This window comes from Grampus griseus (genome assembly GCF_964374135.1).
Source record: "Grampus griseus genome assembly, chromosome: 3".
Classification (NCBI taxonomy): Eukaryota; Metazoa; Chordata; class Mammalia; order Artiodactyla; family Delphinidae; genus Grampus; species Grampus griseus.
Window position 1 is genome coordinate 153,536,348 of NC_139019.1, and position 16,403 is coordinate 153,552,750.

A 16,403-nucleotide genomic window follows, 5' to 3' on the forward strand; every position below is an offset into this window, starting at 1 on the left:
CACCTCATAGGGCCAGGCTGGAGGGGCCCCCAGGGCACATACCACATGTGTCCTCCCCACGTCAGCCAAGGCACATGGCAAGGACCTTGTGGGATTGTGGGCTTCTGGAGGGTGGCATCATAGTTACCATGGAAAATGCTCCTTAAATGGGGCCTGATCTGGGGCCTAGTGAGCAGGATATGGGTTTCCCGTCTGTTGCCACTGGGATGGGGTGACCTGAGGAAGACAGCCTTGGAAACCAGAGATATGGGGGCACGTTTACTGCTACTGGATGCTTCTCTGACCCCATGTGCTCGGAGCAGTGGCTGTCCCGCCAGTGTCCCATACATTGGCATCCATCTCAGGTTGCAGCTTGAGAATTCTGCATTTGTTTAATCCACTTAGTCGTTTAAAAGCCAAGTTTAAAGAAAAAAAACACAAAAAACCAAATTTTCTCCATAGCCCTCTGCATTACACACTTCGGCAAGTTCACGCAGGCTAGCCTCCATGTGACAGTCAGGAAGGACTCAACTGTGAAAAACTGCTCGTAGCCCACAAATCTAGACATTCTCACTTTCTGGCTAAATGTGGTGCTGCTACATGCATCAAGAGGTCCAGATTCTGAAGGGTGCTGATCGGGAAATGAATCATGGTAAGTGGAAGTAAAACGAAGCTGCTCATCTGAAAGGAATTCCTTTAGAAGGTTAATTTTGGCTCAAGAGGACTGTCAATGCGCTTTTTGAATTCATTCATCAGGATTTATCAGGCTCTGAAAAACTGCCAAGATGAATCAAAGGCAGACTTGTCACGTGTCTTGGAGAAGGAATGGGATTTCCGGGGCTGCTGTGGATTGGGCACCAATTACACGCTTCTCAAACTCAGCACCCTCACTGGCCAGCTGGTCTCTCAAGGTCTCTGTTGCCCAACCCAGAGAGTCAAATATTTTGGCAAAGAAGGAAAACGGACCCCAGGATCTAGTGGTCAGGCGCAACATATTCCTGGCATAACTGCCTGACTCCAGAGCTCTTTCTGCCAAAGCATGTGAGACGAAAATGTTTACACAGATCAACTGCTGCTGAACATTTAGGAAATATGGGCATGGTGCTTGCATTGCTGTGCATCAAGCTGAGCCAGAGATTTGGTGAGGAGCAGCCAGGCTCATGTCAGCTCTCTTGCAGGGAAAACAGTCACAGGATGCTTCACTGGGCAAGTCAAGCCCATGGAATCCTGTGCTTGCATTCATCTACAAATCACAAAAAAATATGGCCCTGTCTGGGACTGAATTTAACTTTAAGGACAGACCACTCTAATCAAATATTATTTTCATGAAAGTGCTACACAGAGAAAACAAAATGTCTTATCTTTCAGGAGCAGAGAGCATAATCCAGGACACTTACGGGAGGACCTGCAAAACACAAGCAGAGAAGCCACAGTCAGCATCAAAGGGAGAGAGGGTCCCCTCGCCCAGGCCGGCCACTCTCTCACACAGCTCCTGGCCACCCCTCCTAGCAAGGCTTTGATGCTGTCATTGGCCCCAAAGCCAAGTGGCAGGGCAGAGGGAGTGCCTCTGTCCTTGGAGTGGCTGGGTGGGCGTGTGCCTGGTAAAGACAATCCAGCAAGTTTTGGTTCCTGCATGCATTACATGAGGCTGCTGCTGCTTCTTGCTTGGGGCCCATCCGTGTTGGGTTTTGGCAGGCAGTGTAGGAATCAGACCTGTTCCTGCTTGAAGAACAAATTTTGGAACTCACTAGGGGTTGGTTCATTTCCGTGGAAAGGGAGAGACTTGAGAAAGAAAACATTCTGGGCGGAGGTGAGAATACTCCTAGGTGCACTGGATGTGTGAGTGTGTGGCTGAAGCTGACATGTAGGGGGGTCGGGGGCCCATAGCCCAGCTCCAGGGTTAGCGGTGCCGAGCCTGGCTGCGCATGGGGGATTTGAAGGGGGCGAGTCTGGAAGCACAGGTGGCTGCTGCAGGGAAGGCTGGTGCAGCAAGCTGAGACTTGCCCCATGGAGAACACTCAGGTGTTCCTCACCTTACAGTGTGCAAACCATATTGCACATCTATGACAGCCTTTGACCTTCTCAACAATCTTTGAGGTATGATGAACATACCCATGTGACAGATGACCACACAGAGGCTCAGAGAGAAAGAAATGACTGGTCGAAGGCAACATAGTTGGTTAGGGGTGGAATTTATCCCCGAAGGAAATCTCCTGACTCTCAAATCCTACACATTTTCCACTAAAGCCATGTTGCTGCCAAACAAGTGACTCCTCTGCTCTCTCCTGGCAGGCCCCAGACCTCAGTCTGGAGAGTGAGGCCGGCACAGGGAGGCGGCCCTCGGCAGTCAGCCAGCCCACACATATTTACGGATCGCCACTGGGTGCAGGTTAATGGGACCAATGGTGAAAGGCAAGATCTCTGACTCACAGAATTTTCCTTGGATGGATCAATACTTAAGAAAACAACGACACAAGGAGGAAGCACAGGAAGCTCCCAGCACGTAATGAGGGGCCAGAGCCAGACTGGGCCGACTCAGGTCGGGAGGCTAGGCTGAGTTCAGAGGGTGAGGAATAGTTATCGGGGAGAGGAACAGGGAGGGAAGCGCGTGGCTAGGAGGGAAAAGCTCTGAACACGCCAAGGTCACTGGGCATCTAGGGTCCAGGCGAAACTGAGCGGGCTGCAGCAGAGGAGAGCCTGGGGAGAAGGCAAGCCAGCCAGACCACAGCATCTCGTTTCCACGTCACTGTCCAGCGGAGCATGATTTGAAGGACAGTGGCGGCCACTGAAGAGTTTTGCACAGAGGACTGATTTGAGGGAGTGTGAGTGGGCATGAGGATGGGTTGCAGTTGTCCCCCTGTAGGTGACAATGGCCTGGACTTGGGGGCTGGCAGTGGAGAAGAAGAGAAGTGAGTCAGATGGTACTTATCAGTGAGGACAGACAGGACTTACTTGCTCATGGATTTAATGGTGGAGGATGAGTGGAGAGGTGCATCGGGCATAGAGGAAGGAGAGAGATGAGATAATGATTTTTCGTTTGAGAAACTAATGCATGATGGTGCTAATGCCTGAGAACGTAACGTGGCGGGGGAGTGGGCTGTGTGTTCCCTAAGCCTAGACTAGGGGCCGGGCAGGTTGTTGGCCACGTGGACATCCGTACAGCTGGCATCTCTCTTTCAGCCTGCTCTCTGTTTTACAAAAAAGATAAAAGCCACCAGATGGACTTGCCATTGCCTTTCTGATGCCACACGCCCACACCTGCCTGTACCTGCACCTGTGCCTGGCCTCTGCTCTGTGCCCCTCAGGTTAACTCTGATAGAAGAAATGTTCACATATTGAGGTATGGGGAAGTCATTCTGGCTTATACATGAGTTAACTTGGATTTTCTGCTAACTAAAACATCCTGTTTGTGGCCTATCAAACATACACTGTACACCTGCTTTAATTATTAAAGAAAAGGGCACATTGACCAGAAGTAAAGAATGTCCATGTTAAAAATAAAGATTAAATGCCTCCCTTCCTGGGACACCAATGCTGGTACTCCTTTCATGATAAGATTCCCTTCCCAGGTGCCAAAGCCATACTGACTCACTGTGTACTTGCTGATCTGTTTTTTTGAAACCTTGAAGGAATGTATCCCTGACTTGTTTGTGGTTCTTTGTTCTGACAAGACATAAAACTGTGCTGAAAACCATGCTTCTCTAGAGCAGTTTCTCAGAGTTATCTGTGAGGCTGGCTTCTGGGCTATATTCCTCAGTTTGGCTCAAGTAAAACTCTTTTCTATGCCTTTTATAGATTGTTTATTGATTATTTTCATTGACAACTCAGAGGAGATGACCCGCCTCCTCCTTTTGGGACCCTGCCGCCCCCAAGCTCCCCTGGTCAAGCCTGCCCTTCAAGCATATCCTTTCCCACAGCTCTGAACACGAGAAACCATCCTTTGTTCCACACCCTCCTCTGTTCCGGCCCCAGCTCCTCTCTCCCTCACAGCTGCACTGCTGGAAGGAGGGGGTCTCCTCTCACTCACCTTCCACTCACCTCATGACCCTACGGTTTGGATTCCATTCCTATCCTTCTACCAAAATGGCACTCACCATGTCTCCAACGACCTCCTCCAATCAATAAGCCTGACAGGATTTCTTCTCCTCCTTGGACTCATCTTCTCCCTCCTTCTAGAAGTGCTCTCCTCCTTTGGCTTCCAAGATGACAGACACGTCCTCCCACCTCCCTGGCTATTCAGCTGACTCAGTCTCCTCTCCCAGCCTCACATGCCAAGGTTCCTCAGGGAGCAAGTCTAAGCTTTCTTCTTTTCAGTTCCCTGCTCATCAGTCTCCTCTCTCCATCTTTCCCAAGGAGCTCTTCCATGCTCATGGCTACAATAGGTGGAAGTGTCCCAAATGTAGATCTCCAGTCCTGACCACGCCTTGAGGCCCAGGCTCCCTTTTTGAGCTGCCTGCTTGATTTCCCCTTGAATAATCCCATGATTCCTCAAACAGGGATGCACAGTCACACTCACAATCTTCTGCCCACAAATGTGCTCCTCTCCAGCTCCTGGTCTCTGTGGATGGCATCCCCTCCTGCCCAGCTGGTGAATGGGAAAATGAGGAGTCCTTCTCGACCTGCTCTATTGGCACATCCACTGTTTGTTGCTCTGAAGCCCATCCCCTTGGGCCTCTCCCCAATACCACAACCTCATCCATGTTACCAGCATCTCCTGACTTGCAATAGCTTCTTCACTCATCACCCTCTTCACTTGTCCCACAGACATTCACTGAGTGCCTACTGTTCTAAATGCTGTTCTGGGGAAAGTGGGATACAGCAGTGAACGTGACAAACATCCCTGTCCTAAGCATCCCTGTCCTCTTCTAGTGAGAGGACAGCTGAGATACAATAAACATAATAAACAGTACATCACCTGGAAGGCGATAGTGTCATGGAAAGAGACAGGCAGCAGAGCAGGGTAAGGGGCACTATTAGTGCTGGGCGGCAGATTGGGGGGGCCTTGTAGGTGATTTGTAGGACTTTATCTTCTTTCTGAGATGGGAGCCCTTGCAGGGTTTTGAGCAGAGATAATATGACCTGGTTTATGTTTTAAAAGGGTCATACCATGTGGGGCAGCTATTGCAGTGATGTAGGGGAGAGGTGATGGTGGCTTGCAGCCAGTGGAAGCGGTGTAGGGGGTGGAAGTGGCTGAATTCTGGATTGATTCTGCAGGTAGAGCCAAGAGGATTTCTCTAGACTGTGGAGTCGAAGAGACATGAGTCAAGGAAGATTTTGGCTTGAGTGACTGAAAGGATGCTGTTGCCATCAACAGAGGTGGGGAGACTGTAGGTTGGCAGGTTTGGCTGGAAGCATCAGGAGCTCAGCTGTGCACCCCTGGCCCTCGGGGGCACTCCAACAGTTACAAGGGGGTGCAAAAGAGAAGGAAGTCCTGGAAGCTGAGTGGAGGGAGTGCATCAAGGGGGATGGCAAAATCCCCATGCTGATCAGTGCTGACAGTTATGTGAGGTGAGGACTGAGACCTGATGGCTGGGCCTAGCAATGCAGAGGCCACAGACAGGAAGGGTGACAGGAGTGGACATCTGATGGGAAGGGGAGGGGAGGAATGTGGACAGTGAGAGCTTTCTAGGAGTTCTGCTGCAAAGGGGAGCAAAGATGGAGTAGTTGCTTTGGTGGCGTGGAGTCCAGAGAAGGGATTTCTTCAGGATGAGAGGCACAGCAGCATGTTTGCACGATCAGCTGGAAGGGGAAGACTCGATATGTTGGAGAAAGGGGGATTCCTGGAGTGATGCCCCTGAGGAGGCAAGAAGGACTGGCCCTGGCATAAGAGGTGGCACTGGCTGTGCTCAGGAGCCTAGATAGTCCATCTGTGGCAATAAGCAGGGAGGCAGTGCATGCAGGTGTGTGGCTGTGCAGGTGGGGTTTGTGGAAGTTTTCTTCCAACTGCTCCAACTGTGCCAGTGAAGTAGGAACTGAGGCCGTCAATCACGAGTGAGGTGTGAGAGGCCAAGGGTATGAGGGGCTTCTATGCGGATATCAAGATCCCTAGGAGTTCACCCAGAAGTGGTGTTGGAGAGAGGACTGGAGACCCAGGAGCTGAAACCCACTAGCAGTGAAAGGGATGTACCTGGGATCAGAGATGGCTTCCAATATGCTGGCCCAATGCTCTCCAGTCTCCATTCGGAGGCTAGATGCAAATCTGATCATGGCACTCCCGTCCCGCCACTCCTCACTTTCCCATTGTTCTTAGGACAGAGGCTCAAATCCAAAGCCCCATCTATGCTGTGATCTGCCCTTGCCCCTATGCCTGAGCCCCTCGAACTGCTGGGATGAGAGCTGTTATTAATAGAGGGTGGTGGGCAGGCCGGTGGTTATCAGGACAAAGTCAAGTTGGATTCATACCTCCTCATGAACCACGATAAATTCCAAGAGGATCAAAGATTTACATGCCTCAAAAAAATCATAAAAATCCTAGAGGAAAATTTCCTTTCTAACCATGGAGAGGGGCAAACTTTCCCAAGTACAGTTCATAATCTAGAAGCTATGACATAAAGTCTGATCCAACCATACAAAAACAAAAATGTCTGGAAGGCAGAAAGCACTGTCGACAAAGTCAAAAGCCAGAGTGGAAACATATTTCTGACTCATGTCACAAAGGCTAGATACCTTGATATAAAAGTGCTCCTACAAATCAACTCTAAAAACATCAACAATCAAATAGAAAAATGGTCAAAAGATATGAATAGAGAGTACACATAAAATACAGCCCTTTAGGTTGCAAAACAAAAGGAAATCTTCATTCACAATAAAAGAAATGAAAATTAAAACTATAATCATATCAGATTAGAAAGAGTGAAAAAAATCTGATGACATATCAAGGGAAATGAGGACAGTCACCTCACACATTGGTTGAAAGGATAAATTGGTACATTCTCTACAGAGAGTAATTTGGCAATACTAATTAATATTAAAAATTTTTGTGCCAATTGCTACAATGATCCTCCTAGAAACGTATTCCATAGATATATTAACAAATATATAAGACGACAGGTGTATAAGAATACTCATTGTAGAACTAATTGAGATGATAAAGACATTAGAAACAGTACAAGTGGAATTGCTTAAAAGAAGGGATGGGGCTTCCCTGGTGGCGCAGTGGTTGGGAGTCCGCCTGCCGATGCAGGGGACACGGGTTCGTGCCCTGGTCCGGGAAGATCCCACATGCTGCGGAGCGCCTGGGCCCGTGAGCCATGGCCGCTGAGCCTGCGCGTCCAGAGCCTGTGCTCCGCAACGGGAGAGGCCACAACAGTTAGAGGCCCGCGTACCGGGGTGGGAGGGGGGAAGAAAAAAAGAAGGGATGGGAGGCTTATCTAAATGGGATACTATGCAGCTGTGAAAAAGATTAAAGTAGTTCTGTATTTCTGATACGGAATAATCTCCCAGGCATATTGTTACATTTTTAAAAAGGCATGTCTTTTAACTGGCAGCCATTTGTACTAAAAAAATAGGTAGACTTTTGTTTGTATAAACATGGAACATCTCTGGGTGTGGAGAGAAGAATGTGGTCATCAAGTTACTTCCGAGTAGGGGAACGGGATGGTGGGAGGACAGCAGTGGCAGGGGAGACTGACTTTTCACCATGGACTCTTGATGCCATTGGATACACGTGTATAGCTACCAAGTCAGACAAGGCAATAAACTTTAACTTGAAAACAGCTGGAGTAAGCGCTGTGTTTCTGTCTGGTCCTTCAGCTTTTGCTGCCTTTCCTCACACTCACTTCCAAGCTCTCTCCAAGAAAGCTCAGACTGCGATTATCATTCTGAGGACCTGGGGTCCTGAGAGTGGAGTCCGGGGCCTGGTGTGAGGTGCAGCTCAGGAGATGAAGGAGGAGCTGCAAGAGTAACCATCACTCACTTAGGGCTCATCACGCACTGGGAATTCCACCATCAGCTTTCATTTAACCCCTGCTGCAACCTCACCAGCACATTTTACAGATGAGGAAACTGAGGCTCAGAAAGGTTACCACGCCCAGGGTCACGTCCTGCTGAACCCAGGCATGACCCAGGCAGTTTGACTTCAAGCCTAACAAAGTGCAAACTATTTTGGCAGAAAGAGCTCTGACATTCACCGAGTGTCCCCTGAGGTCTCCGGGAGGGTGCGTGGCATGTCTGAGGTCACCTAGCTAGTGGGGAGCAGTTCAGGATGGAAGCAGCGCTGTGGGACCCCAAACCTTCCACCTTCCACTTCCCCAGAGGGGTGTTCAGAGTGGGAATGGCAGCATTCCAGAGACTGATCCCATCACTGGTGGGACAGGACACATCTAGCCCATCTAAGAGATTCTAAAACACACCAAGCCACCACCTCTCTTGAGCCCTGCTGGCACCATATCACCAGTCACCATCACTTGGCATTGGCACCATCCTTACAGCCTCCTTCTTCTTGGTACCTCAACCCCACCAACCAGAGGGGCCTTTTAAAGATGCCCACCCCTTCCCAGGGCTTCCCATTTAAGTGGAATAACATCCAGACTCTCAGGAGGCACAGCGCTCCCATGTGGCCCTGCTCCTTGCTCCATCAGCCTCGGCTAAGCACTGGGTCCCTCTTGTCTCTCTCAGTTCCCCAAGGGGCCAGCCCTCTTCTGCCCCAGGACATTCACACCCCCCCCCCTTTGTGACTGCCCTCATGACCCTGAAACTGAAGACATCTCCTCACCCTTCTCACGCACTTGTTTCCATCACAGCTGGCTGCTATTTCCTTCCAAGCACATATCAGTCTTTACTCCTGAAATCCACTTATTTGTGTTTTGTTTATTTTCTGTCAGCCCCACCAGTACGGCAGTTCCCTGAGAGCTGGGGCCCTTTGTGCCTGGCTTCCCGCTGCTTCCCCGAGGCCTAGAACAGGGCCAGGCAGGCACAAGCACTTCGTAAATTCGTGCTGAATGGACAAGAGGGGAGAAGGGAAGGAGTGCTGAGCCCTTGGTTTCTGGGAAATCGGTTCCATGACTCCCCAGGATACCCAAATCCAAGGATGCTCAAATCCCTTGTATAAAATGGTTATATTTGCATATAACCTATACAATCCCCTGTATATTTTAAATCATTTCTAGATTACTTATAATACCTCACACAATGTAAATACTATGTAAATAGTTGCTGGTGCACAGCAAATTCAAGTTTTGCTTTTTGGAACCTTCTGGAAATTAAAACAAAATTCTTATACGTGGTTATTTGAATCCACGGATGTGGGACCTGCAAGTACAGAGGGCCGACTGTACAGGGTTTGTGCTGTGGCTGCCGGAAGCCTCCGGATATGGACTCGCTGGCCAGTCAAGAGTGACACATGGGACGGAGGGCTTGGCTCAGGTTGTCCAGGGGTTCCCTGCTTAGAAAGTAAGGCTGGCTTCAGGGCCTCCAGGAGGCCACGTGGTGGTCTGGCCATGGCCCGCCCCATTCTGCACACAGCTTTCAAGCATGTGTTCCAGGCACTGGCTGGATCTGCTGCCTTTGCTGTCAGGAATGTGGGAGCAATTAAATAAGAGCCAGATGACTTGGAAGATAAATAAAATGGGTCTGAGGGAGTAGGGGGTTCAATGATTCTGGATCCTCTTTAACTGAACTGATGTGGCCCGACAAGGATAGCGTTTCCCAAACTGGGAGCCAATCCTCTCACACCTCAAGGTTCGGAGGGTGCATGAGCTGCTAGTTGACAGGTAAGCAGAAGTGGGTGGAGGGTCTGGGGCCTACAATGCCTCCCTAGAGCTCTTAGTTCTTCTGGGGATGATCTTTTCCTGAGTGTTTCCCAAAGCCTATATTCCTGGAAGAGCAAACTGGGAAGAATTCCCACAGCCTGGCTAGTTTGCAGCCTGCACTCTTGGAGTTGGGGGCTGGCCTTAGTGCCTGAGGCTGCTGGGGTCATTGTCCCTGCTCACAGCCCACACCTGCCCCTCTTGGGCTCTGCCTGGACTCCTGACTCCACTGTGCCTGCTCCCTGATCTTCCCAACAGGCCCTGGCTCAGATCTAACCCTCTGCCTCTTCCCACTCAGCCAGCTTGGGTTACAGGGTCCTGGCTCTTGACCCTTGGAAACCCACTCACCCATGAGGAAATGACCTTCAGCCATGCTTCTCTGGGGTTTCCCCAGTGGAGCAGAGTAGGCCAAGGCTTTTCAACTGAGTTTGCAGGTAGATGAAATAAGGCTTAGAGGTTAGCAAATCCAGAGCCAATACTGAGTCAGTGAGCCAGACACTTAGGTCAGGCCTCAGGCCCTGGATTTAATCAGGCCGATACTGCCAGGGAGTGTTGAGGCCTTAGAACCTGGCTCTCCAGCTGATGAGCTCTAGACCTTGAGCAAGTGCCTGTTCTCTCTGATGCAAAGTCTGCTTCTGGGAAACGTGGGGAGTAACAATCTCTGCCTCTCTGGACTGCTATGAAGATTGAGTAAGATATTGTGTATACATAAAGTGCCTGGGACAACAGTGGCACATAGGAGGCACCAAAACCCAATGCTGGCTGCAATCACAGTATAGCATTCTTTCTCTTTCTCTGTTTCTAACGCACACACGCATTCTGTGCAGACACACACACACACATGCAGAAAGAAGAGAAACACAGATGGTGGCTTTCCATTGTTTGGCTTCATGTTGCTGAACAAACCCTGACTACACAACAGGTTTGAAGAGTCTCCTTTTGAAACGGCACCTCAGATGGGCCTCCAGCATTTTGGCTGTGATGACTCTCAGGTACAAGGCTGTATCCCTGGAATTCCGGGTCAAGTTGGCCAGCCTTGGCATGGAGGTTTGCTCTGGCAATCACCCTACTCAGACACTGCAGGGTAGACAGTGGTGCTGATTAGAAGCCTAAGTGAAAAGTAAACTCATTGGATTAAAAAAAACCCCAAAAAACTAGTTCTATTGAGATGTAATTCACATACCATGAAATTCACTCTTTTAAAAGTATAAACTTCAATGATTTTTGGTATATTCACAGAATTGTGCAACCATCACCATTATGTAATTTTGTTTATCCTTCATTTTTGAAAGAGAGTTTTACTGGACATAAGATTCTAGGTTCTTTTAGTCCTTTGCATAGGTCAGGTCATCCCACTGCCTTCTGGCCTCCATTATTTCTGGTGGGAAGTCAGCTGTTAATCTTATTGGGGTTCCCTTGTATGGATGAGTGATTTCTCTCTTGCTGCTTTCAAGATTTCCTCTTTGTCTTTGACTTTCAGCATTTTACTGTAATGTGTCTGGGTCTGTATCTCTGCATTTATCTTACTTATAGATCATTGAGCTTCTTGGATATGTGGATTAATGTTTTCAGCAAATTTGGAAAGCTTTCATCCATTATTTCTTCAAAACTTTTTAACGCTCCCTTCTCTTTTCCTGTCCTTCTAGCACCCCCACTGTACATATGTTAGTGTGCTTGAAGGTGTCCTACATTTCTCTGAGGCTTGGTTTATTTTTCTTCATTCCATTTTTTCTGTGTTCTTTATATTGCATACTCTCTATCCATCTATCTTCAAGTTCATTGCTGGTTCAAGTCTACTGCTGAAACTCTCTAAGGAATTTTTATTTTGGTAAAGTCCAATTTATTTTTTTGTCACTGTGATTTAGGTGTCACATCTGAAAAACCATTGCTTAACCCAAGGTCATGAAGAGGTGATGTTTTCTTATAAGGACTTACAATTTTACCTCTTACATTTAGGTCTATGATACATTTTGAGCTATTTTTTGTGTATCGTAGGAGGAAGGAGTCCAACTTCATTCTTTTGCATTTAGTAGTCCTACCGCTATTGAATTGTCTTGGCATTCTTGTAAAAGAAATTTGATGGTAAAAGTAAGAATTTATTTCTGGAATCTCAATTCTGTTCTGTTGATCTATTTTTCTATCTTTAGTCCAGTACCATACTATCTTGATTACTGAAGCTTTGTATAAGTTTTAAAATTGGGAAGCATGAGGCCTTTACCTTTGTTCTACTCTTTCAAGGTGTTTAGACTATTCTGGATTCTTTGCATTTCCATATAAATTTGAGAACCAATTTGCAATTTCTAAAAAAAAAAATCCAAGTGGGATTTTAATACAGATCGCATTGAAACTATAAATTAATTTGTGGAATATTGCCATATTAACATTTTATTGTCTTCCAATCCATGAATATGGATGTCTTACCATTCATTTAGGTCTTCTTTAATTTCTTTCAACAATATTTTATAGTTTTCACTATACAAGTCTTACACTTATTTTGTTAAATTTATCCCTAAATATTTTATTATTTCCCAAGCTTTTATAAGTGAAACTGCTTTCTTAATTTCATTAAAAATTCTTCATTGCTAGTGTATAGAAATATGATTGATTTTTATATATTGCTCTTGTATCATGCAATCTTGCTAAACATCTTCATGAGCTCCAATAAATTTTTTGTGGATTCTTTGTGTAAGTAAATAAATAAATAGCATAATCCAAAAGACATTCAACATCATTAATTATTAGGGAAATGCAAATCAAAACCACAATGAGATACCACCTCACATCTATCAGAATGGCTACTATTTGAAAACAGAAAAAAAAAGACAAGTGTTAGTAAGGAAGTAAAGAAATTGGAAACTTTGTGCACTGTTTGTGGGTTTACTTCTGGGCTCTTGATTCTGTTCCATTTGTCTATGTGTCTGTTTATTACTATAGCCTTATAGTACAGCTAGAAATTAGGAAGTATGATGCCTTCTGCTTTGTTCTTCTTTCTCAGGATTGCTTTGGCTATTTGGGGTTTTAAAAATCCATTTACATTTAATGTAATTGCTCAGAAGGTAGGATTTATGTGTGCCAATTTGGAATTTAATTTCTATATGTCTTATACCTTTTTTATTCCTCTATTACTCCATTAGTCCTTCTTTTTTTGTTAACTAAATCTTTTCTAGTGTAACATTTAAAAACTTTTTTATTGGAGTATAGTTGATTTACAGTGTTCTGTTAGTTTTAGGTGTACAGCAAAGTGAATCTGTTATATAAATACATATATCCACTCTTTTTTAGATTGTTTTCCCATATAGGCCATTACAGGGTATTGAGTAGAATTCCCTGTGCTATACAGTAGGTACTTATTAGTTACCTATTTTATGTATAGTAGTGAGTATATGTCAATCCCAATCTTCCAATTTATCCCTCCCCCTGTAGTGTACCATTTTAATTCCTTATTTCTCTTATATTTTTTGGAGTTATTTTCTCAGTCGTTGCTCAGGGGTTTATAATTAGCATCTTAATTTAAAATAACCTGGTTTGGATTAATAGCAATTTACTTTCAGTTGTATACAAATACTTTGTTCCAATATAGCTCCGTTGTTATCTCTTCTTAGTACTATCATTGTCATAAATTACTGTTTTATACATTATAAGCCCATCAACACAGTTTTATCAAAATTGCTCTATGCAATTGACTTTTAACTCAGAAGAGAGAAAAGAGTTACAAATAAATACATATTTTGGCCCTGAACCAAGATGGCGGAGTAGAACGATGTGCTCTCACTCTCTCTTGCGAGAACACCAGAATCACAATGAGCTGTTGGAAAATCATTGACAGGAAGACACTGGAACTCACCAAAAAAGATACATCACATCCAAAGACAAAGGAAAAGCCACAATGAGATGGTAGGAGGGGCGCAATCACAGTAAAATCAAATCCCATAACTGCTGGGTGGGTGACTCACAGACTGGAGAACACTTATACCACAGAAGTCCACCCACTGGAGTGAAGGTTCTGAGCCCCACGTCAGGCTTCCGAACCTGGGGGTCCGGCAATGGGAGGAGAAATTCCTAGAGAATCAGACTTTGAAGGCTAGTGGGATTTGATTGCAGGACTTCGACAGGACTGGGGGAAACAGAGCCTCCACTCTTGGAGGGCACACACAAAGTAGTGTGTGCATCGGGACCCAGGGGAAGGAGCAGTGACCCAATAGGAGACTGAACCAGACGCAGCTGCTATTGTTGGAGGGTCTCCTGCAGAGGTGGGGGGTGGCTGTGGCTCACCGTGAGGACAAGGACACTGGCAGCAGAGGTTCTGGGAAGTGCTCTTTAGTGTGAGCCCTCCCAGAGTCCTCCATTAGACCCACCAAAGAGCCCACGTAGACTCCAGTGTTGGGTTACCTCAGGCCAAACAACCAACAGGGAGGGAACCCAGCCCCACCTATCAGCAGTCAAGCGGATTAAAGTTTTACTGAGCTCTGTCCACCAGAGCAACAGACAGCTCTACCCACCACCAGTCCCTCCCATCAGGAAACTTGCACAAGCCTCTTAGATAGCTTCATCCACCAGAGGGCAGACAGCAGATGCAAGAACTACAATCCTGCAGCCTGTGGAACAAAAACCACATTCACAGAAAGATAGACGAGATGAAAGGCAGAGGGCTATGCACCAGATGAAGGAACAAGAAAAAACCCCAGAAAAAAAGATAAATGAAGTGAAGATAGGGAACCTTCCAGAAAAAGATTCAGAATAATGATAGTGAAGATAATCTAGGAGCTCAGAAAAAGAATGGAGGCAAAGATCGAAAAGATGCAAGAAATGTTTAAAAAAGACCTAGAAGAATTAAAGAACAAACAAACAGCGATGAACAATACAATAACTGAAATGAAAACTACACTAGAAGGAACCAATAGCAGAATAACTGAGGCAGAAGAACGGGTAAGTGACCTGGAAGACAGAATGGTGGAATTCACTGCTGTGGAACAGAATAAAGAAAAAAGAATGAAAAGAAATGAAGACAGCCTAAGAGACCTCTGGGACAACATTAAACACAACAACATTCACGTTATAGGGGTCCCAGAAGGAGAAGAGAGAGAGAAAGGACCAGAGAAAATATTTGAAGAGATTATAGTCAAAAACATCCCTAACATGGGAAAGGAAATAGCCACCCAAGTCCAGGAAGTGCAGAGAGTCCCATACAGGATAAACCCAAGGAGAAGCACGCTGAGACACATAGTAATCAAATTGGCAAAAATTAAAGACAAAGAAAAATTACTGAAAGCAGCAAGGGAAAAATGACAAATAACATATAAGGAAACTCCCATAAGGTTAAGAGGTGATTTCTCAGCAGAAACTCTACAAACCAGAAGGGAGTGGCATGATATACTTAAAGTGATGAAAGGGAAGAACCTACAACCAAGATTAAACTACCCAGCAAGGATCTCATTCAGATTCGATGGAGAAATCAAAAGCTTTACAGACAAGCAAAAGCTAAGAGAATTCAGCACCACTAAACCAGCTCTACAACAAATGCTAAAGGAACTTCTCTAGGTGGGAAACACAAGAGAAGAAAAGGACCTACAAAAAAGCCCCCAAAACAATTAAGAAAATGGTCATAGGAACATACATATCGATAATTACCTTAAATGTGAATGGATTAAATGCTCCAACCAAAAGACACAGGCTCGCTGAATGGATACAAAAACAAGACCCATATATATGCTGTCTACAAGAGACCCACTTCAGACCTAGGGACACACACAGGCTGAAAGTGAGGGGATGGAAAAAGATATTCCATGCAAATGGAAATTAAAAGAAAGCTGGAGTAGCAATACTCATATCTGATAAAATAGACTTTAAAATAAAGAATGTTACAAGAGACAAGGAGGGACACTCCATAATGATCAAGGGATCAATCCAAGAAGAAGATAAAACAATTATAAATATATATGCACCCAACATAGGAGCACCTAAATACATAAGGCAACTGCTAACAGCTATAAAAGAGGAAATCAACAGTAACACAATAATAGTGGGGGACTTTAACACCTCATTTACACCAATGGACAGATCATCCAGAATGAAAATAAATAAGGAAACAGACGCTTTAAATGACACAAAAGACCAGAAAGATTTAATTGATATTTATAGGACATTCCATCCAAAAACAGCAGATTACACTTTCTTCTCAAGTGTGCATGGAACACTCTCCAGGATAGATGACATCTTGGGTCACAGATCAAGCCTCAGTAAAATTTTTTTTTTTCCTGTACATGGGCCTCTCACTGCTGTGGCCTCTCCCATTGCGGAGCGCAGGCTCCGGACGCTCAGGCTCAGCCGCCATGGCTCATGGGCCCAGCCGCTCCGCAGCATGTGGGATCTTCCCGGACTGGGGCGTGAACCCATGTCCCCTGCATCAGCAGATGGACTCTCAACCACTGTGCCACCGGAGAAGCCCAAGCCTCAGTAAATTTAAGAAAATTGAAATCATATCAAACATCTTATCTGACCACAACGCTATGAGATTAGAAATGAATTACAGGGAAAAAACGTAAAAAACACAAACACATGGAGGCTAAACAATACATTACTGAATAACCAAGAGATCACTGAAGAAATCAAAGAGGAAATCAAAAAATACCTAGAGACAAATAACAATGAAAACACAATGATCCAAAACCTATGGGATGC

The 16,403-nt window shown here is 45.7% G+C and overlaps 1 protein-coding gene across 1 annotated transcript in view; it reads right to left on the reverse strand.

The window, feature by feature from the left end:
* COL23A1 (collagen type XXIII alpha 1 chain) overlaps positions 1-16,403 on the reverse strand; it is a gene marked incomplete at its 5' end in the record, with an annotated part of 352,873 nt that overhangs the window by 44,991 nt on the left and 291,479 nt on the right. Inside the window, one exon of the mRNA XM_082652209.1 lies at positions 1,377-1,384. Coding sequence (XP_082508335.1) covers positions 1,377-1,384 — 8 coding nt within the window. The remainder of the gene's footprint in view (positions 1-1,376; positions 1,385-16,403) is intronic.